The 22167-nt window shown below is 32.1% G+C and overlaps 1 protein-coding gene across 1 annotated transcript; it reads left to right on the top strand.

Annotated features, from left to right (window-relative positions):
* Window positions 1-17255: 17255 nt before the first annotated feature.
* LOC123264553 lies at window positions 17256-18656 on the top strand. The gene is made up of 2 exons (XM_044727853.1): window positions 17256-18167; window positions 18535-18656. The coding sequence occupies exon 1, from the start codon at window positions 17433-17435 to the stop codon at window positions 18159-18161; it is 729 nt and encodes a 242-aa protein (XP_044583788.1). The 5' UTR covers window positions 17256-17432; the 3' UTR covers window positions 18162-18167; window positions 18535-18656.
* The last annotated feature ends 3511 nt before the right edge of the window (window positions 18657-22167 follow it).

Genomic DNA, 22167 nt, shown 5'->3' with positions numbered 1-22167 from the left:
AAATGGTGTATCACCAATCGCCAAAATCGAATTAACATAAGACGGATCAACATTCATGTTTCTAATCGCTAAAATCATGTCTCGCGTGTCATCAGTTTTAATACCAAGTTTCTTGTTGCTAGCTTCTTTCTTCGCTTGATGCAGAGTATTCGAATCATACACGAACGGCGAACCAGTATCTCCCGGATCTATATAATCTTTGGCTTTATCGTTCCTCCAAGCAGAAGCACGAGTTTTCAAAAGTTCTGCTTGCACTTTCACACGTTCTGTTCCGTTAAGTGGTCTTTTGACATCTTCGTGCTTTACGAAACGAGTATCACGACAAAACATTTTAATATATACGGGCCCGACCTCTCCAGGACAGTCTTTAATTATTCCTTTCACTGGATTGTGACAATTTTTAGCTCTACAGCGTCCGGTTATAGTCGCATAATTTCTTCCATTTTCGGTAATTCTGCCTCTTTTAAACACGAAAGCACACTTTAAATGGTGCTGCTTCCAAAAAGCAGTAGATACTGCATTTGTCCACACCTTGGGTTTAAACCCAATATATTTGCGACCTTTGTAAAGCAGAGGCTCATGGTTGTGTATTTCATTCCACAGATCCCGGGAAATTTCTACTGTAAAACATTCATGCTTATAAATATCATCATTCTCAGAATCTGATTCTTCATTCAAATCATCCTCGTCACAATCTTCATCTGACTCTTCTGAGATGTCACAATTTTCATTTACGTTTGATTTTTTATTAGATATAATATTTACAGTGATACCACACTGTCTTCTGGCTTCACTCAAAATTCCTCTTCTATCTTCTCTAACATTCGTTCTCACGCTACCAATAGACCATTTACCCTCTAGCTCAGGATCGTTGGCAATTTTTTTCCAAATTTCTGACTTCCATAATGGAAATTCATCATTGGCGAAATGAGCTATGTATTTTTTTAATACTTTCACAGCTAAATCGACCGGCACAGCTGCTACAGGTGGCATAATAAGTTACTCGAAAGCTGCCTGTAAGAGAAAAAAAAAACAAAAAAATTATTAAAATAATCAGATCAAAAAAATTATTAATATTAACCTTCTACACCTAACTTAGTTGGTAAATTTTCTTACAACAATGGAAGCAACAATATATCTATACAATAATATAACGGACGTAGTTGTCATTTGTTAAAGCTGTCAGCACTACAAGTATAATAATATATGTATATTAATAATAACTGACGATCAATTAAAGGTGAATTTTCGAAAAAAAATTTTTTTTTTAAAGCTGTAACTCATCACACTTTTAATTCATTTGTTATTTGTTATTTATTATTTGTTATTTTTAGTTATAAAATAACAAATTTGTCTAATTTTTCCACGATAAAATCAAATTTTACTATACCGGCATATGATAACTCCACTTCATCGATAATTTAAATTTTTTAGCAATAATAATTAAATAAATAAACAAAAATTGTACAATAATTAATTTTTACACTTTTTACACTAACAGATAAGCTTTAAATTTAATTACTGAATAGGTATAGTTAAATACATTTAAACTACCAAATGATTATGAATGTGTAAAAATAGATAAATAAATAAATATGGTATGAAAAAATACTGACCCCATACTCATGTTGATGACTACATATTGATGAGAAACGAATTTAGCTTTATCATGGAGAGTATCAGTTCCCTCACCAGGTCCTCGTTCATTAGCTTCAGTCTTAAATGCAATGTCAATTTTATCCTCATTTTCCATACTAGCATCTATTTTATTCAGCCAGTCGTGATCTAAATAAAAAATCATCAACATTTAAAATGAAATTTATTAAAAAAATATATGCGCTATGTGCATAAGCCAAACGTCAATAATTAAAGGGCGATTGTAATTCTTTTTTTTTTTTCATTCTCAATGCCAGCATCAATTTTTTTTTTTTAATTTTAACATGGATCATCACATTTTTTAATTCTTATTAAAAAAATAAAAAATAATGAAAAAGTGAACGATTATAATATAAATTAAACGCCATTGATTAAAAAGTAGTTTTAATAAACATATCTAATTAATATAGCGTGATAATCATATTTATCATTCAACTCAATCATTAAAAGGAATCCAGCACAAATTTTACGTTATCTATGAGGGCAATTTATGATAAGTATATAGAATTTTATTATTGAAGAACTAATTTTCTCGACTCAAGATAATAATTGAGAAAACGAATTTTATCTTGGCTGGAATGAAATATCCTTGTCTTAAGGAATTGTCTTTTAGTACCAAATACCAAAATACATGATTTTTTCGAAAAATTTTCGTAGTTCAAGCAAACCTTTTTTTTAGTGTAATAAGTAGTAGTGCTAATGAAAATTTACCTGAGTTATCGAAGTTGAAATTTAGTTCCTCAAAATCACTTTAAATTTTAGAGTATTTAAAGGTTTATTGCCCGCGTTACCCTTTTGATTTGGAGGATAAGTACCACCATGCTCTTATCGTCCACGTCCATGAAAAATGCAGTCATCTAGAACCCAGCCAACAGGATACTTCGTTTTTCATTTCAACTTACGCTCGGTTCGTCAATTCGAATGCTGAGATTTTCTATCGGGAAATAAAAATTTTTTGTGATAAAGTTAATTTTGATTTTTCATTGTTACAAAGTTTTCGAATTTTTGATAGACTTGTTACAAGAAAAATTATTAATTACTTTCTCCAAATAAAATAACTTTTTATCAATTTAACATTGATCGCTATTTTTGTACAACGGTCTCTTTTTTATATAATGAAAATAATAAAATATTAACGTTAAAAACTTAAGGTTAATTTCTTAATTTAAAAAAAAAGAAAATACACTTGAAAGCAATACTAACTTTTCACTCTCATCGTCGCCATCACAGTTAATATCATTAAATAACGATTTGACTTTGCCGTAGTGAATAACATCAGTTTTCTCTGCAGATTCTCTTTCACCAACTCCAGTTTCATCTCTACTGTCATATTTTTTCTTGTTCTTGGTATCAACATCAACATTTATTTTGGCCAATCATAATCTAAACTGATAAATCAGTTTATATAGTATAAAAAAATCTATGAATAAAAAATAGTAAAAATAATCATCACCGACGAAATAGTAATACAATTAAAAGCTTAACTAAATTTTTTGAATTATTTCAGTATTAATTTACCTAACATTGTAATCATTATTGAATTTCATATTATTCTTGGGTTCACTAACAGCATTACCCTGTTGATTTTTAGAGTCAGAATAACGTTTTCATCGTCCACAACCATGAAAAATAATGTTGAATCCAGTTGCTACAGCTACCTCTACACCCACCTCGACGTCCTTCGGAACCCTGGAACCCTTGAAAATGCCTCTGATTTTCGTGAGAATTACAGTCACATTTTCTATCGGAGTGTGAGATATCACTGCTACTTCTACGGTTTTGTCTAAATTTACACATATACACATGTACACTCCATAAAATTTACCACTATCGGAACTACTTACAATATTTTCTAATCAGAATTAAATACCTTTATATTTAATCGAGGTACCCATACTGTTGAATAAATACTTCATTCAAATCGTATAATTTGATGATATTCGAAATGGAGCATTATTTATAATGTCATTTTTTTACATGATATGCACTATGCATCGCTCAGTCGCCATTAAACTGCTGGCGCATGCGCAGTGTAGGCGTGAATTGATGGTTTGCTTATTAGATATAAAATAATTAATAATTGGGAATTTAATTATTTTTATGATCGAACAATCACCAGTAGTCGTCGAACAAACGATAATTGATCAAAATTAATTAATCTGAGCGATAAAAATAAAGATATCTAGTAAGGGGGGCCAACTTAAGGGTGACCATTTGTTTAATTAATTATAAATAAATAAAAGACGAACAAACGATTTTTACATTCGAACATTAACGAACAAACGACGAACAAACAATTAAAAATAAAAAAAATCCGAAAATCGAAAAAAGTGGGGCCAAATTCAGTGAGCCGGTTTATGTTATATCCCGTACATAACCTCATAGACTGAATATAATTGACAGTACTAAATTTAGCGATATAATTTAATTCATGTAAATAGTTGCAAATGAATAATTTTATGAGAAATATTTTATTGGAACAAATATTAAACGACCCAGTGGATAATATCGATAATTTATCGATAAAAATAATAATGGATAAAAAATGGTTTTATAAATTTATTTCAAATTTTTTTTAATCAACAAAATTTAAACTGTATTTTTAGTATAAACAATAATAGCTATTTCTCTTATATTAAGAATAAGTAATATAAATCTTAACGATGATTTAAGTAAACAATCAATGAAATAATTGAAATATATATTTCTTTGCACGTATTAATTACTTATATTAATTGCAATCAAATATACCCGACTAGAAACTACTTTGGGATTACCCAGCGTATACATCTGGACCTGATTGGGTCCCGAAGAGGCACGACTAATTGGGAAATCTCTATAAGGGCCTAATTAGCCCCCGATTGGGCAATCCCAACATAAAAATAAAAATTTTTATTCAGTTTTTCCCGATAGGGTCCTACGTGGGACCTAAATGTTTAATCCCAATGCAAAAATGAGTAGTTTGATTTAGTTTTTCCCAATAGGGCCCTATGTGGGACCTAAATGGGAAATCCCAACGTAAAATTAAAAATTTTTATTCAGTTTTTCCCAATAGTGTCCTGTGTGGGACTTAAGAGGGATAACCCAACGGAAAAAAAGTAAAATTTATAAATTTTTCCCAGTGGGATCTAAGAGGAATAACCCAACGAAAAATAAAAATAAAATTGCTAAGTTTTCCCAAGTGGGACCGAAGATGATATTCCCAACATAATGTAAATAAGGCATCGATGGGTTTTCCTAACTGGGCTCGTAGGAGGATCCAATTGGAATAACCCAACCTGAGAGTAGATACATGAAGAAATAATCTTTAAATTTAGACAATTGTTTATTTATATAAAAAATCAATCACCCAAAGATATGGTAAGCTTATATTATTAGCAAATATTCATTGTAAATTAATTAGAAATAAAAATAAAAATTATCCGTTAAGTATAGAAAAGAATTAGGAAAAAAATTCATCCACCATTGTTAAATAAAAACTACAAAATTTAGCGTTATCAAATTTTACATAACTTTATATTTTGAAAAATTTAATTTTACGAGGTTAAAAATACATTGTAAAAATCGGGATGAATTCGGAGTAAATCTTAATCCAAATTAAAATTTAATCCCATTACTCGGAGTTTTGGAGTAAAGTAATTAAACGATTCGCGTATAGAGTGAATCCGAAGTTTTTTTAGCGGAGTAATTAGTTCTACCCCGTTTTTCGAAAATCGAGTTTTCATCAGATCTCGACGTTTTAAGGTCCTAGGAAGCTTACCTGACTATTTCCGCGATGGGGTCCGTACGTCTGTATATGTGTGTGTGTGTGTGCGTGTGTGTGTGTGGCCGTATGTAAACCTCTCATAACTTTTGAACGGCTTGACCGATTTTATCGCAATTGGCGCCATTCGAAAGGGCTTGACCAAACTTAGATTTTGAATAAAATTTAGACCGATTCAAACCGGTAGATTTTGAGAAATCTCAAAAAAACCACAAAAAAAATTTTTTTAAATGTGGTTTTTTCGGAATAACTTTTGAACGGCTTGACCGATCAATTTCAAAAACTAATCAGCTCTTAACATCAAAAAACCACGTCGATTGATTAACTCACGTTCGTGAGTTATCGTTGTCGAAAAAAATCCGAAAAAAGTGTTTTTTCGGAATTACTCCAAAATTCCTAGTTTGATCAATTCAAACTTAAAGATTCTTTATGAGGCTGAAAAAACTGCGTCGAATGCTACCAATCGCGTGAAAGTCGGTTGATTCATTCAGAAGTTATTGCGGTTTGAAAATTGGAAAAATTGTGTTGTACGAAACTTCTATCAGATTTTCGAGCTCGGAGAGCTTAAAATGACACGAAATTTATATTTTTGAGCTCGAAGAGCTCAAAATCATAATAAGTACAATTTTGAGGGCGTAAGTATGAAATTAGCGGGAAGTTGCAGGGATAGCCTTTAGGGTCAACCGTTTTCCTAATTTTTTTAAGTATTTTTTTCACTTTTGTAATTTAACTTTTGAAAAAAATAAAAAATATTTCAACGTCGGCTTATTTTAGTATCATCTCGCCACACGAAACCTTAAATTCTATAAGAAAAAGCCATGGAAGACACGTATGACAATGACAAGACCCTTAATATATATTAAATCCGATCTAATAGAGAATTGAAAAATTATATTAAAAACCAACGTTGTTTCTGTATTTTTTCAAAATTTAAAATTTTACAAATGAATCAACCGACATCAACATGACATTAAACTGATCCGAGAAAGAATTCCAAACGTATTTGAAAAAAGCTCTTTTTTCAGAATTTTCCGACAACGATTTGTCTTGAATGAATAAACTGAATTCGATGCAGTTTGCGACAATTGAGTTGTTTTTTAAAGTTAAGAGCCGATTAGATTTTGGTATCGATCGATACATTAGTTTAAAAGTTATCCCAAAAAAACTTTTTTTCATTAAATTTTTTTTAGAGTTGATGTTAACAGCTGTGGTCATATCGCCGACTCATAACTGATAGGAGTGGTATGTTGGGGTCTTTTTGGACCGTGAAAATCTTAACCTACGCGTCAAGGGTAAAATCTCAACCAAGCTGGTTTCTAAGACTAACTTGTGATTCGAACCCACGCCTGGCCGGTGAGTTAGTTCGAGTGCTCTATAGGCCATGCACCTTTGATCACTCGGCTAACGTCACCGGTTTCAAAAATTTTATATTTAAGATTTCTTAAAATTATATTTTGAAAATAATGAAGTGTCCAATTTTTTTATTTTATGAATTTCAAATAATTAATATCTCATATTTTATTTTGAGACTTAGAAAAAAAATTTTTTTATCCCTGATTAAAAATATTGATTGAAAAGTATTTTGGAAATCAGTCACTCCATGTAAGCTGTATATCTATATATACATGAAAAAGAATTGAAAGTATTCAAAAGTATTCAAATTTCATCATTTTTAATCCTTTTCAATCAATATTTTTAACCAGGGATTGATTACAACAAAGTAAGATAAAATTAGAAAAACTAACAAATAGGCTTCTAGATAATGCAAAACTACCCAATTTGGTTTTTTTTTTGTTTCGCATACGATGATTTAAAATGTATTTTAGCGTTTTCCGCAAGAACCGTCGTAGAAGATGTCTTGGTAGTCGAGCTTCCGGTATCTTCGATGTCTCCCATTGGATAAGAAATTCTCAGAGCCGCTGGGAATTCTCGTTAATTCTAAAAAAAGAACGATTATTTATTTTGAGAGATTTCCATTTTTAATGATTCTTTTTTTATTCATGACCATTAATTAATGTGAATTTCAATATTTTGAACGGCTTGACCGATTTCATCGCGGTTAGTGCCATTCGAAAGGGTTTGACTGAACTTAGATTTTGAATACAAGTTGGACCGATTCGGACCGATAGATTTTGAGAAATCTTAAAAAAACTGCGAAAAAAAATTTTTTTAACTGGGGTTTTTTTGGAATAAATTTTAAACGGCTTTATCGATCGATTCCAAAAACTATTCAGCTCTTAACATAAAAAAACCACGTCGATCGCCGCCTAGTCGGTCAAAATCGGTCGATTCGTTTGTGAGTTATCGTTAACGAAAGAAAACCGAAAAAAGTGTTTTTTTGGAATTACTTCGAAATTCCTAGTTCGATCAATTAAAGCTTAAAGATTTTTTGAGGCTTCAAAATCTGCGCCGAATGCCGCCAACCACGTGAAAATCGGTTCATTCGTTCAAAAGTTATTGCTGTTTGAAAGTTCAAAAAATAGTGTTTTATTAAACTTATATCAGACTTTTGAGCTCGGAGAGCTCAAAATGACACGAAAATTATATTTTTGAGCTCGAAGAGCATACAAACGTAATAAGTGCAATTTTGAACGCTCAAGTATGGAATTAGCGGGAAGTTGCAGGGATGGCCTTTAGGGTCAACCGTTTTCCTAATTTTTTTATTGTCATAATCCTTTAAGTAACTTATTTTCCAAGAGGTTCGCTAAAAAAAGGGATTGCTTGAGTACAGTCAACGCTCTCTGTATTTGACTCGCCCGTACAGGACTATTCTCTGTATTTGACTCGTCCTTGTCCATAAGAGCTGTGTAAAATCGTCAAATATAGAGGAAGAATGTGGTCAAATACAGAGAGGTCCAATACAGAAAGCGTCGACTGTACCCAGGACTAAGCCATAAAAACCAGATATCCATGCGGGTTGCATATAGCCTGGAAATGTCAAGGGTCGTCGCGACATCATCGCAGCATAGACCCATTTTTGTCAACTCAAGAAAAGATGCTGGCTGAGGACGGGAGTTGCAGAGGCGCACGCAACTACCCTCACTACCCTCTGGGACTCTCCCACTCCAAAGGTACGAACATCTCAACCGAGGGAGTCGAAAACCAAGTAACAAGAAGACACTCATCGAAAAATCGAAAAGCAAGACTATAGTACGCCACGCGAATATTTTCCTTTCGAAATTATTGTCGGTACTTTTTATTTTGTGACCTATTGGGATTAATAAAATAATAGATTTGCGCGCTAAGCAAATCTAAATTTAATTAAAACAAACTGAGTATTTTCATTCATAAAACAAACTATACATTTCGAGTTACGATACATTTTTATCTATTTGCTGCGAGTTGAACACTCTACCGCGCTCCAACGGGCGAATTAAAAGAACTCAATAAATTTACTATAGCCAATTTGGGAGCTATACAACAAAGCAAGGTCACTAGATTGCTCGTACTGCCTCCTTCTGGACTGAGATGTAAGTTGTAGTCACGCGGGATCTATTTAAATTTACTGTTGTTTATTAATTAAGCTTTTGATAAAAAAAAAGAGCGGATAGGTGGTGCAGACTAAAGACGTGCATCTAAAATCGTGTGCAGTTTAGAAGGTTTTTTAATAGCAAAAAGGCATAAATAAATTAAGTGAGGGTGAAATAAATAAAGCGGAGAAGATAATAATTCATAATAATAAAAAATTCGGCAGAGAAAAAACGGGATTGAAAGCTAAAGTGTAGGAGAAAGTGGTGGTAAAAAAGTGAGGTTATGTCAGAGACGGAGAATACAGGGACGCTAAAAAAACGCGGCTATCAGACTAGAAGTAAAAGCCAACAGGATATCAGGGATTTTACTTTTGCTTTTAGTCCGATACCTAAAATAAGAATGGAAGAAGATAAGAGAAACAACGAAAGCGGAGGTTTTGTTAACGAGATGAACGAAACATTAAAGCAAAAAGAAGCTGAAGCAAGTTTGGCGGGAAATGAAAGCATGAAGAACGGGACAGAAGATGGAAAAAGCGGGGACAAGACAAAGACGCAATTGAGTAACGGATCCCATGAATCTACGCTGACAAGTACAGACTACGATCCACTAGATGGAGCTGACGGAGTAAGATTTGATGACTGGCAAATTGACATGATTGCGGAGAGAGTGAGCCAGAAAATGTATGAGGAAGGAAAAAGAAGAGACATAGGGTGGGAGAGATTGTTAAACCGAGCATTGGATGAAATAGGAGATTTAACAAAGAGAAGTGTCGAGATGGCAAAGAAAGAGATATGCGCAAAAATAAGCCAGGAAGCGGGAGAATTAACTGAAAAAGAATGTGAAGCATGTAAAAATGCACAAGAAAGAGAAATAATGCTCAGAGAAAATATAAGAAGTGAAAAAAAAAATGGGATATGGAGAAAGAGAGAATAATGGAAAGGTGTTTGAAAGCTGAAGAAAAACTAAGGACGTATGAAAAGGAAAGAAAAAAGAAGCATGATAAACAACCAATGTTCGACAACGCAAGTTATGTGACCAAGGAGACGACAGAGGAGTTAGCACGAAGCGCTGAAGATGGCGCCTTTGCAAACGGCGCGTTTTTCAATTTTAGGTCGGAGTGGGTGAATGAAAGGCAGGCAAAGGTTCCGGGAAATAACATGCATACCACAGTAGGGAATATCGGCCAGAGGGAGAGTAAAATTATGGAACCGAGAAAGCTGAATGAAACAGAACTACGAGAAGAGCTGATAAAGAGAGAGGAGAGAAAAAATAATATATTCATAAGGCACAAATGTAAGAGCAATGCGGAGGCAGTGACTACGATTGAAGAAAAAACGAATGAAGTATTGGATAATGCAAGACAAGAGAAAAATGCGAAAGGAATAATACTGATGAAATTTAGTGACAAAGAAAGCAAACTAAAAATAATGAAAAAAAGATATATGTTGAAAGGAACGGAGATATTCCTCGATGACGACATGACAGAGAGAGAGAGAAAGAGATGGCAAAATGGCTTAGAATGGTAGAACAAAAAGAAAAGGATAACGGAAAAGCGGTGCGAAGAGGCTACCTGAAGATCGGAGTTGATGGCAAATGGTAGTATTGGAATGAATTGAAAGGTTTGATGGAGGCGAGAAGAGAAAGTCATTGACGGGGAGAACACAGACGTAATAACAAGGAGCGGAGAAAAAACAGCGAAGTAGTGCCAACAGAAAGTAGTGATAGTGACAAAAGTGGGGATGAAAAAGAGAGAGAGAGCCCAGTCAGCATCCAAGTCAGAAAGATTTCAGTATGAAGTCTTTTAAAAAACTTCTTATAGAAGTCCTAATGTGACGTCTTAAGGAGCTCTTTTTTACGAGGTCAGAACTAAGAGCTCTTAATGAACTCATAAGTTTGGAGTCAATTTTCTGACATCTAACTGAGTCCCTTTTTAGTAGATTTCATAGAAATCTAACTATTGCAATGGTCCTCATGACAAAACTTTTGAAAAATTTTGCTATATTCCGACTTAACTCGACGAGCTGAGTCAGAAAATACATATGGTTCAAAAGTTTATACATGTATGTATATATATACGATATAACGCGGCTTGTCACCACGATAGCGTCGTCAATTTACAATGGATCTTTACCAAACTCAACATACTTATTCTACAGATAGATACTGAAGTCAAGTTCGAAGATGAGCTTAATCGGTCAAGTAATTTAGAAATGCCATGATTTCAAAATTTTCAAAATCATAAAAATTCATATTTCTTCACTTTCTTACTCGAATAACTTTTGAATGGGATAACTTATTGAAATTCTGTAAAATACATCTGAAAGCTCTTTACGAATTATCTAAGGATAATTTTCTTGAACAAAGTTTATTTTTATTTTCATATGAACAAACTATTTTCAATAAAGTTGATAATATTTAATAATGAATTGTATAATTTTTATTTTTTACAATTAATATCTCTGTAATTTTTAATTAAAAGAAAGAAAATTTTTGGAACAAGTCATCGAAACAGGTAATGTTTCCTCATTAAAAAAATATTGTAATTATTCAGTAAATTATGACAGAATACTTTGTCTGTAAATGTCACATTCTTTCTTAATTACATCTCAGTGAAACAAATATTTTATTAAAAAATTTTTATCAATGAAATATCATAATTGTCAATGAAGTATGTTAAGTTTGAAAAATCATGGCATTTCTAAATTACTTGACCGATTAAGCTCATCTTCGAACTTGACCTCGGTATCTATCTGTAGAATAAGTATGTTGAGTTTGATAAAGATCCATTGTAAATTGGCGACGCTATCGTGGTGACAAGCCGCGGTCGTTTCCGATCGCAGTAATTTTTGGATTTTTACACTTATTATGAAATCTACTTCCATTTCGACTGTCGAATGGTCTTTTTTTTGGACTTCTTTTTGAGTTGCGTATAATGAGCTTATAGACATTATAAACAAAAACACAAATTTCTTTTTAATATAAAGCTGTCAAAATCTTATTCATTTTTCATTTATTACTTTCCTGATTGAGAAATTAAATTGAAAATGATTAAAAATAATTCGAATTAAATGATTTAAAACAATTTGAATAGATTAATATATAGATATACACTTGGCATAGGTTAACTCATTTCTCTTAATCCAGGTTAATTAAATTTTTCAAAAATTTTAAATTATATCATGAAGTAATAGGCAATAATGTTAAAATCTGGTTCGTAATCAAACTAATTTAGATAAAATAATAAAATTGGATTCTAATCTGAAAAAATTATGTCAACTTTCTACATTTAAGGAGTACTTTGCATGTATCAATTTTAAACATTTTATTCGAATTTAACGATATCTTATAACTATATACTTATTAATTATTGTTGAATTTTTAATATTCATTAATTTATCTATTAGATTTTATATTGTGAAAAGTAAACAAAATTTATATAGACTATTTAAAAATATTACAGGTAGACTTTTGAATATTTTTTAGTATATAAATATTCGTAAAAGTTACTTTTTCTCTATCGATACACAGTATCAAATAGAATAAATAATATAGACAATGATCGCAACATTTCATCACTATATAAACTTAGCTTATAAGAATAATGAGATGTGTAACGACATGTCGTTTGAACAGCGTAGGGGGTTAGGTATCGATCTAGCACGCGCGCGACTCGGGTTCGAATCTTAGTTACGGCAATTGCGATTTTCACTTTCTCTCTTTAAACCGACAATATTAGGTCTAACTAAAATAATAAACATTCGAAATCAGCATCGGTGCTTCATGAAACTCTGAATTGTTTTTCATAATTTACTTTTATTATTATTATTATTATTATTATTATTATTATTAATATTATTTTTGTTGTGTTCTTATTATTGTTATCATTATAATAGCGTATAGAGATAAAAAATCATTCATTTGTGCGAGTTCAGAAAAAAGAGCTCTTTAAGAGCTCTTTTTGATGAGTTCTTAAAGTCTACAATAAGCGGCGCATTCGACCTCTTCGGAAGGTCTTAAAGACGTCTTTTAGACGTAGACTCTGACGTCCAAATCAGAAATCTGAGCTCATTCGGAATAACTTAATACGTCATTTTGCTATCTGGGTGGGAATACGGTTTCAAATTGATAAACAAAAAAGAGAGTGAAATGTTGATAACAATTTATAATAATGTGGGGATAGATGCTATTGAAAAAAAAAATAAAAAAAGTGATAAGAGAGAAAGAAAATGAAATAAAAAAGATAATAGTGTTAGGAGACCTGAATGCAAGAATTGGGGAAAGTGATGTAAATAAAATTGAGACAGCAAGTGAAAAACAAAGAAAGTCAAAGGACAAAAAATTTAATGTAGAGGGAAAAAAATTACTGAAATTAAGTGAAGAACTAGGACTGAAAATACTGAATGGTGTAAAAAGCGGGGACGAAGAGGGGGAGGTAACTTTTATAGGGGGAAAAAGTGAAAACTGCTGCTCTGTTTTGGACTTAGTGCTAATATTAGACCGAGGAGACGACGATGGGGTTAAAAGCTTAAAGATAATAAAAAGAATCGAATCAGATCACTTGCCAGTAGTATTGGAGTTAAATAGAAAAAATGTAAATAATGAGTCAATGGTAGAAAAGAGTGAAGAGGAAAAGGGCCTAAAAAGTTAGAGGAGGAGAGATTAATATGGAAAAAAGAAAATGTAGTGGACTATACAGAAGCGGCGAATGATGATTGGCAAGAGAGAAGAGAAAACAGTGAAGAGATAATATGGAGTGATATAAAAGAAATAATACATAAAGCGGCGAGAGTTTCTGGAATGAGTAAGAAGCCAAACAGTGGGGAAAAAAGAGGTGAATTTAGGAAAAAATGGTTCAACAGTGAGTGTAAAAGGTTGAGATCAGTAGTGTGGGAAAAACTGAAAAATATGTTAAAAAAAGAACACGATGAAGTTAGTAAGAAAGAGTACGCAGTAGCAAAGAAAACATTCAAAAATGCGGTGAAAAAAGCGAGAGACGACTGGTGGGGGGTAAAAAAAGAGGGAAATATCAAAAGCAAAAGACATGAGTAGATGGTGGGAGGCGTTAAATAAATTTAGAAGAAAAAAAAGAATGAATAAAGGAGCAAAAATAGACGGTGAGAGATGGGTTGAGCACTTCTCTAAGCTACTAAACAAAAATGAGCAAAATGATAAAAATGACGTACAAAATGAAGGAAAAAAGGAAGAAATAAACAACGAAGAAGATAAAGAAGGCGAAAGAGGTGAAGATGAAAGACTAGATGAAGAATTTGGACGATTAGAATTCATAAAAGCGGTAAAAAGATTGGGGAATAAGAAAGCACCAGGAGAGGACGGGATAGCAGCGGAATTTATAAAAAATTTACCGCGGGATGTGTTGGAAGAGGTAAGAAAAGTGATAAATAAAATGTGGAGTGATAGCAGTCTACAAGAGGGGTGGGAAAAAGCAAGAATAATACCAATATACAAAGCCGGGGACACAAACAAAACGGAGAACTACAGAGGAATATCATTACTGGACATTGGATACAAAATACTAACAGCAATGATGGCGGAGAGAATAATGCAGTGGACTGACAGAGAAGGAAAAATAAAAGAGAGCCAGGCTGGTTTCAGAAAAGGAAGAGGCACAAGAGACCATGTGTTTATGCTCAATGCACTAATAAATAACCAGCTGAAAAGAAAAGAAAAATTATATGTGTGCTTCATTGACCTGAAGCAGGCATTCGACACGCTGGATAGAAAAATGTTACTAGATAAGTTGTGGAAAATAAGAATTAAAGGAAAAATGCATAAAATGATACAAGTAATTTATGGAAATACGACGAGTGAGATAATGGTGGAGGGAGCGAAGACAAAAGAATTTAAAATAAATCAAGGGGTGAGACAAGGATGTGCGCTAAGTGCGGTACTGTTTAATATATTCATAGATGATATAGAGAACGAGATAGTAAGGAAAAACATTGAAGGCACAGTAATAGGCAGAGAAAAAATATACATGGAAAAATATGCGGATGATGGAGCGGCGATAGCAAACACAGTGGAAGGAATGAGAGAGATGTTAAAAGAAATTGAAAAATATGTAGATAAAAATAAATTAAAAGTAAATGCAACAAAAACAAAGATCATGATATTTAGAAATGGAGGAAAAAATAAAGAAAAAAACTGGTATTACAAGAAAGAGAAGCTGGAAGTTGTCAATGAGTTTAAATACCTGGGATACATATTCACAACAAAAAATAGCGCGGAGAAGCATATGACGGAGATGAAGAATAAAGCAAATAGAGTAGCAAATGCAACATGGAGCCTAATAAAGAGAACCGAAAAGAACAATATGAGAGATCGTAGATACCTGTATAGCACACTGGTGAGAGCAGGATGCTTATATGGAGTGGAAACGTGGGGATGTGAAAGAGTGAAAAAAATAGAAGTGATACAAAACAAATTAGACAGGTCAGCGTTGGGAGTGGCAAGAAATACACCAAGATACATAATAAGAAGAGAGATAGGAGATGAGGAGATTAGTTAGATAATTATTGAAAGATTTTGGAGGTATGTTATAGAAATGACAGAAATGGAGGATCAAAGATGGCCGAAAGTATGTCTAAGAGAAGAGGTAAGAGGAATTATAAATAGATGTCCAACGAAATGGGGTAAAAAAATGAAGATATTGGCGGAAGAAATGAAATGTGAAGAAGTAATAAAGATGATATACGACAGAGCGGAGACAGAAGAAATAAAAGAAAAAATTAAGGATGGTCTTGAAAATTATAGAACAAAGCAGAGAAACGTAGAAATAGAAAAGATAAACAAATCAACTTACAATGACATGTTTAAAGAAATTTTGTTAGAGGAGGGAAATGAATACTGGAATGAAAAAGAGGTCAGTGGTGGAATGAAAGAAGTGTGGGCAAGAACTAGGTGTGGAAATTTGACAAAAGCGGGGAAAGCTGGATTGGGGGACTGGACATGCAGGTTGTGTAAAAAAGAGAATGAAATAATAGAACACATAATAATTTGTGAGGCGATGAAGGACAAAATAAGTGTGGAGGTGAAAAATGAGCTGGATGAATAGTGGAATGAGAGTGAGGGAGACAGTGCGAGGGAAAAAATAGTGCGGGCACTAAAAAGAAAAATTAGTAAAAAATTGTGGAAAGTATTGAGAGAAATAGAAAAGAAACTAAAAGGAAATGAAGAGGGCTGTGAGAGTGAGAATGTAATGGAGATGTAAAGAATGATCCAATTCATGTAAGTAGTGAGAGAGAAAGAAAAAGAGGGATGGAAAACTGGAGGGGATAAATGAGAAAGAAAGCACGTAACAAAAAGTGGGATGCGTCTGTGATACAAATATAATTATAAAGAATTGATAGAATAATAAAAAGAAGTGTGATGCAAATATAATAATATAATGAAAAATAAAAGTAAAATATTAGTTTATTAGACAATTTAAACTAGAAGCTGGAAAGGCAAAAAATTATAATTGAGAATAATAATTTGATGTTACCAAAGTCTGAATACCTAATATGTAATATGTATTATGAATGTGGTGAATTTAGTTTGTAGAAAATATTTATGTATGTAATATGTAATATTTAAGATATTTGTGTAAAACACATAATTGTGATACAAATAAAGCTCTTAACTAATTAAGCTTTTGATAATGAAATCTGTTGAATTAAGGGGGTATTCTGGTCTAGAAATTTGAAAAAATCGATTTTTTTTTTTGCATATTTTCAAAGTTTAGACCCTTAAAAATATGTCCTTAAATGGATTTTTCAAAATTCGAATTATTTTCGAAGATACAGTCGATTTTGTGACGCAGCATCTAAGCCGGCCGATCGTCGCGAATCACACAATAAACAGTGGCAGTTCCTGGAAGACTTGAGCACTCGTTCTTTCCAAGAACTCTTTTGTTTTCGACATAAGCCTTCATATATATTCAATATATATTTTTATACTTCTATATATACCTTTATACATACTTAATATACTAGGAATATACATACTAAATATACCAGGAACTGTTCAATGCGAAAGTTATAATGTTGATATTGTTTATCATTTATTATTCTGTTCAGTTTAGTTTCAATCTTGAAGCGAAGTAGACAAGTGCTCTGTGGATAGTTTTGTGAAATAATAAATTTTGTTTTTTTATTTGCTTAAAATGGATAGAAAAAGTGCGCGGGGAGCAGTAGTCGTCCAGATAGGCACAAGAAGAAACGATTTTCATCAAATCAATTTACCGCTGAAAAAGATTGTAGTTATACGAGTGCTTCCGCAGCAAAGTTAAAAAGTTTGGAGATGAGGAAATAGTTATTAACAAAAATTTTGGGTACTGTCTTCTGGAATTTTCTCAGTTTATCAAACTCTCTCAACTTTAATTGTGTGTGCTACCTGCAAAGAAGAAATTAAATTTTCTCAAACGGCACCACGCGGTTTAGGATTTAAAATTACATTACAGTGCAGTTGTGAAAATGTTCGATACATTCAATCATGTCCGTTGGTGAACAAAGCTTATGAAATTAATCGCCGGATCGTTACAGCTATGAGACTTTTAGGAGTAGGAAGAGAAGGAATAAATATTTTTTGTAGTGTCATGGATATATGCAAAGGTTTATGTATCAGTACTTACTACAGTTGTCTTGATAATTTACATACAGCCGCAAGTGCAATTTACGATCAGCTAATATCAAAAGCTGTAAAAGAAGAGCAAGAATTATTATCAGAATTTGAGCCTAATGAAAATCCAAAACACTTGACGGTTTCTGGAGATGGCACCTGGAAGAAGCAAGGGTTTACTTCACTTTTTGGCGTTACAACCCTTATTGGTAAATACAGTAAAAAAGTTATCGATACTGTCGTAAAATCTAGTTTTTGCCAAGGCTGTTGCCAAGGCGATTTACTACATCGATGTTTGGGATCCGAAACTCAAAATAACAATGAATCGCTCAATTCATTAATATGGACTTTTGCTCCCAAGCATATTCACGCTGGATCTCAAACAATTCAAATTGCGAATTATTTAGCTGTTGCCATTTTTAATGAAGGTTATTTACCCATCTTAAAAATGATGGAACTTATGGGCATCACCGTTGGTACTGAAGCTCATTCATTTGCTATCAGACGTAACGAAGTTCGGATTGAGCGCTCTGAGCTACGAGCTACTGCTGCTTCCAAAGAAGGCAGAACAGCTCGATTAGCTGAAAGAACTTCACAAAACATCGAATATGAAGTTGAGGAAGGCCCAATGTATGGATCTGGAATCGCCAATTAATCCAAAGTGAGTATTGAATGTTATTATACGAGTTATTCTACTATAATTGTTTCTCAAACTTTAAACGCGTTTTTCTCAAAACTACTTTTTTTGAAGTGGTTGACATGATATCTCAAGTTCTACCCGACCGATTCTTTTGAAATTTGGTGGGAATCTTCTTTATATATCTCTCTATCGCGTCTGTTTTGGATTTTAAAAAATTTCAATTTGGAGTATTTTTAAAAAATTCGAAAAGGTCAAAAAAAGGGGGTAAAAAAAAAATTGATATTTCATGTCGACGCCATTTTGTGAATTTTTTTTTTTTTCTTGACTAAGGTCAACGCGATAGCGACATCTTTACAGATTGAGAATTTTTCAAATTTTTTTGTTTCAGATCACTACAAGGGCTGGAATCATGTCAACCAAGGTGCACCGTTTTTTTTGTAGCCCCCACTTCACCAACCTGTAATTTGTCCAATTTATCATTTTTTTTTTTTTCAATTTTTTTTTTATATTCTTGAAACGTTAATAAACATCATATAAAAAAACCGATAATAAAAATGTTCTTAATTTTTTTTTTATGTTAGTTTGAAAAATGCTTAAAATTTAGGCTTCTAGACCAGAATACCCCCTTAAGTTAAAGAAAAAGGAAATCTTTAGTTAGATGGACTGTTTCAAATGATAAATAATAATTAATGAAGAGCTTGATTTTATTCGGCGGTGTCAGCTACAGTGCTCAGTTACAGCTCTCAGGGAGAAGTGAAGTTATAAAGTATCGGCTCGAAGTCTGTGTTTCCCGGCTTCACTTGCCCCTCTACGTTTCATACCAATATACTTAGTCTATCACATCTTATACTTATTCTAACATGTATACTAATACTTATTTTAACTTACACACTAATACTTATTCTCGTCCATGTCTGTGCCTACATACAGTCGGCGACATGTATTTCTCCCGTACACGAAAACATCTCTATGTAAAGAACTCCATGTTAGACATTTCTATTGAATATATTTCTAGGGAATATTTTTATGGGAAAAATTTGTCTATTTGACAAGAATTATACGCAAAAATAAGTCCATGTACAATAAATCTAATCGAGATCAAGTCCGTGGAAACATATTTCAGGTTTAAGGCTCTCTTAAGTTGGCGAGGGGTAATTGATTTTTTATCAATTTTTTTGGCTAATTCTAATTGTTCTTCAATGTTTAAAATAAATCCATGCGTCAACATCTCTATGTAAAATAAGTGTACTATTGTTCAATTTTGAATTAGTTGACAGAGATCTTTAGTCGTATAAAATTGATTAATTTGAAAAAAAAAATGATGGAGAAATTTTATGATAAATTACTACTCTTAATTTTTTTTTTTTTTTTAATTTTTATCAAAGATTTATAAATTTGAAAAATAAAAAACAAAATAAAAAAAAGGCTCTGTTAAATTAATAAAAATAGTTAAATAAACATAATAACTGTACTGCTAAAAGTGTATATTAGTGAAGTTCAACTTTCAGGCCGATAGGCTGAAATAAATATATATAGATATAAAGAAAATACATGTAGTGTATAAGGATCATTTATATGTAGTAGAAAATATGTGTACTTATGTATTCTTTAGAGTCGATGTATGTATGGAAGTTACGGTGGGAGAAAAACGGAGTTTGAAGCTCTTCGGAAAAACTATGCAACAACACTTCTCACCGAGAGCTTAGATTGCTAAGATCACGTCATTGTAAACCTCAATTTTATATTTTGAAGCTTTTTAATATTTTGTCAACTTGAATAATAAATTGAAACCAACTAAATAATTTTGATCAAAATTAAATAACGTCTAAATAGAATTCTTTTATTAAAAATGATTCCTTTCTCGCGCTGAAACCGAGTATTTTAATACTCCCGGGCGAAAGAACTACAGTAAGTGAAGTTTTCAATAAATAAAAATAACATCCACTAGATGGAAGCATATCACTTATTTTACATAGAGACGTTGACGCATAGATTTATTTTAAACCTGAAATATTTTTTCACGGACTTGATCTCGATTAGATTTATTGTACATGGACTTATTTTTGCATATAATTATTGTCAAATAGACAAATTTTTCCCATAAAAATATTCCCTAGAAATATATTCTGTAATGCCTCTAGATGCATCCAGTAGGTGACGCTACCAGCCAGTGAAGTGCAAATTTAAATGTAACTTAGATTATATTAAATTATTTTATTAATTCATAATTTAAATAGTGAACACTGTCCAAATTAGAAAGTTTAGGTTCTGTATCGTAGAATATTTATTATATAGAGTATATTTTGTGTCAAATAAATATGCTATTATCGAGTACAAAGGGACATTGTAGTTGAGTTCTGAGAAACCTTAGGTACTTGAGATTCTGAGGAAAAGCCATAAAAGACACGTGTGAGAAAAATTCTATGATCCCTTGTTTCAACGGCTAAATAATAACGTAACAAATATGTAACAAAAAATAAGATCGTTAAATAACATATTTTTGTTAAACTTGCTTTAATATAATATTGCAACGAAATATATAAAAATTAAATTAACAATTTATATCCTGTATCCAACTTATAAGTAATTATTAATTAATGTTAAAAGAATAAGATTTTATAAAATAATATTACTAAATGATATTTATCTCTGACATTAACAATTAAACTATTTCATAGTTTTAATAGATTATAGATTGATAGAAATAGTAACAAGCTTAATCTAATTTGCAAAATACGAATATTAATGCACTGCAATATTTATAATTTATAAATAAATATATGTGAATATAATAGAAAAAAAGTTTGGAAAATCCAAAAGTGCACGCCTTATGACGCTCATTCATTTTTTAAGAAAAAAATTAATTGTGTAATTGATTAAAAAAAAAAAATTATAATTAAGTAGTTTCTTACAGAGTATTTTATATTTTTTTTTTTAAATATCAGCGCCCTTTTTTCTTGTCATATGCGCACGCAGTCTAAAAAAATCTCGCTTGATCAAGTGGCGCTATAGTTTCCACGTGACAAATAAGAAAAGTTCGTTTGGCTTTCTACGGTTGTATCGCGTAGTGAATTTTAATAAAAATTCAATTTAAAAAAAAATACGTAAACTAGACCACTGATATGAAGTACGGACCCAGTTAATTGAATTCTTAAACTAATAAAAACGGTCCGTTCTTGAAATATCAATTTGTTCGGGAGTAATCGTTGTTACATCCAAAATGGGGTGATAACCGGACGTCCACGTAAAATTTTTTTCAAAACGTTTTTTTTTTTCCAAAATAGCAACATGAAATGATTTTAGAAAGTAAAAGATGGTTTAATTTAAGTGTTTTTCCGGTTTACATCTACTTATATCTTTGTATAAGTGTAATATGATTGGGATAGAGGCATTTAAAGATTACAAAATTGCTTGACCTTGACTAGTCGAGTATAAAGCACTACCTCACGCGCTTCGCGCTATGAGGCGTGTAATATTATATATTAGTGTATGAAAATCATTTATATGTAGTAGAAATATGTGTACTTATATGTACAAGAGCGGATTTATGTATGGGAGTTATGGTGGGAGAAGAACGGAGTTTGAAGCTCTTCGGAAAAACTATGTAACGACACTTCTCATTGAGAGCTTAGATTGCTAAGATCACGTCATTGTAAACCTCAATTTTATATTTTGAAGCTTTTTAATATTTTGTCAACTTGAATAATAAATTGAAACCAATTAAATAACGTCTAAATAGAATTCTTTTACTTAAAATGATTCCTTTTCCGCGCTGAAACCGAGTATTTTAATACTCCCGGGCGAAAGAACTACAGTAAGTGAAGTTTTCAATAAATAAAAATAACATCCACTAGATGGAAGCATAACAATTCAATAGAAATGTCTAACATGGAGTTCTTTACATAGAGATATTTTCGTGTACGTTTGTTATCGTGTACGGGAGAAATACATGTCGCCGACTGTATGTTTGCTTGGTACATTGTTGTGAATCCGAAAGGATTGATCACAACGCTCTCTATAT

Source organism: Cotesia glomerata, linkage group LG1 (assembly GCF_020080835.1).
Source record: "Cotesia glomerata isolate CgM1 linkage group LG1, MPM_Cglom_v2.3, whole genome shotgun sequence".
NCBI classification, from domain to species: Eukaryota; Metazoa; Arthropoda; class Insecta; order Hymenoptera; family Braconidae; genus Cotesia; species Cotesia glomerata.
The sequence above is the reverse complement of the archived record's forward strand: the minus strand, read 5'-3'. Positions and strand labels throughout refer to the sequence as shown.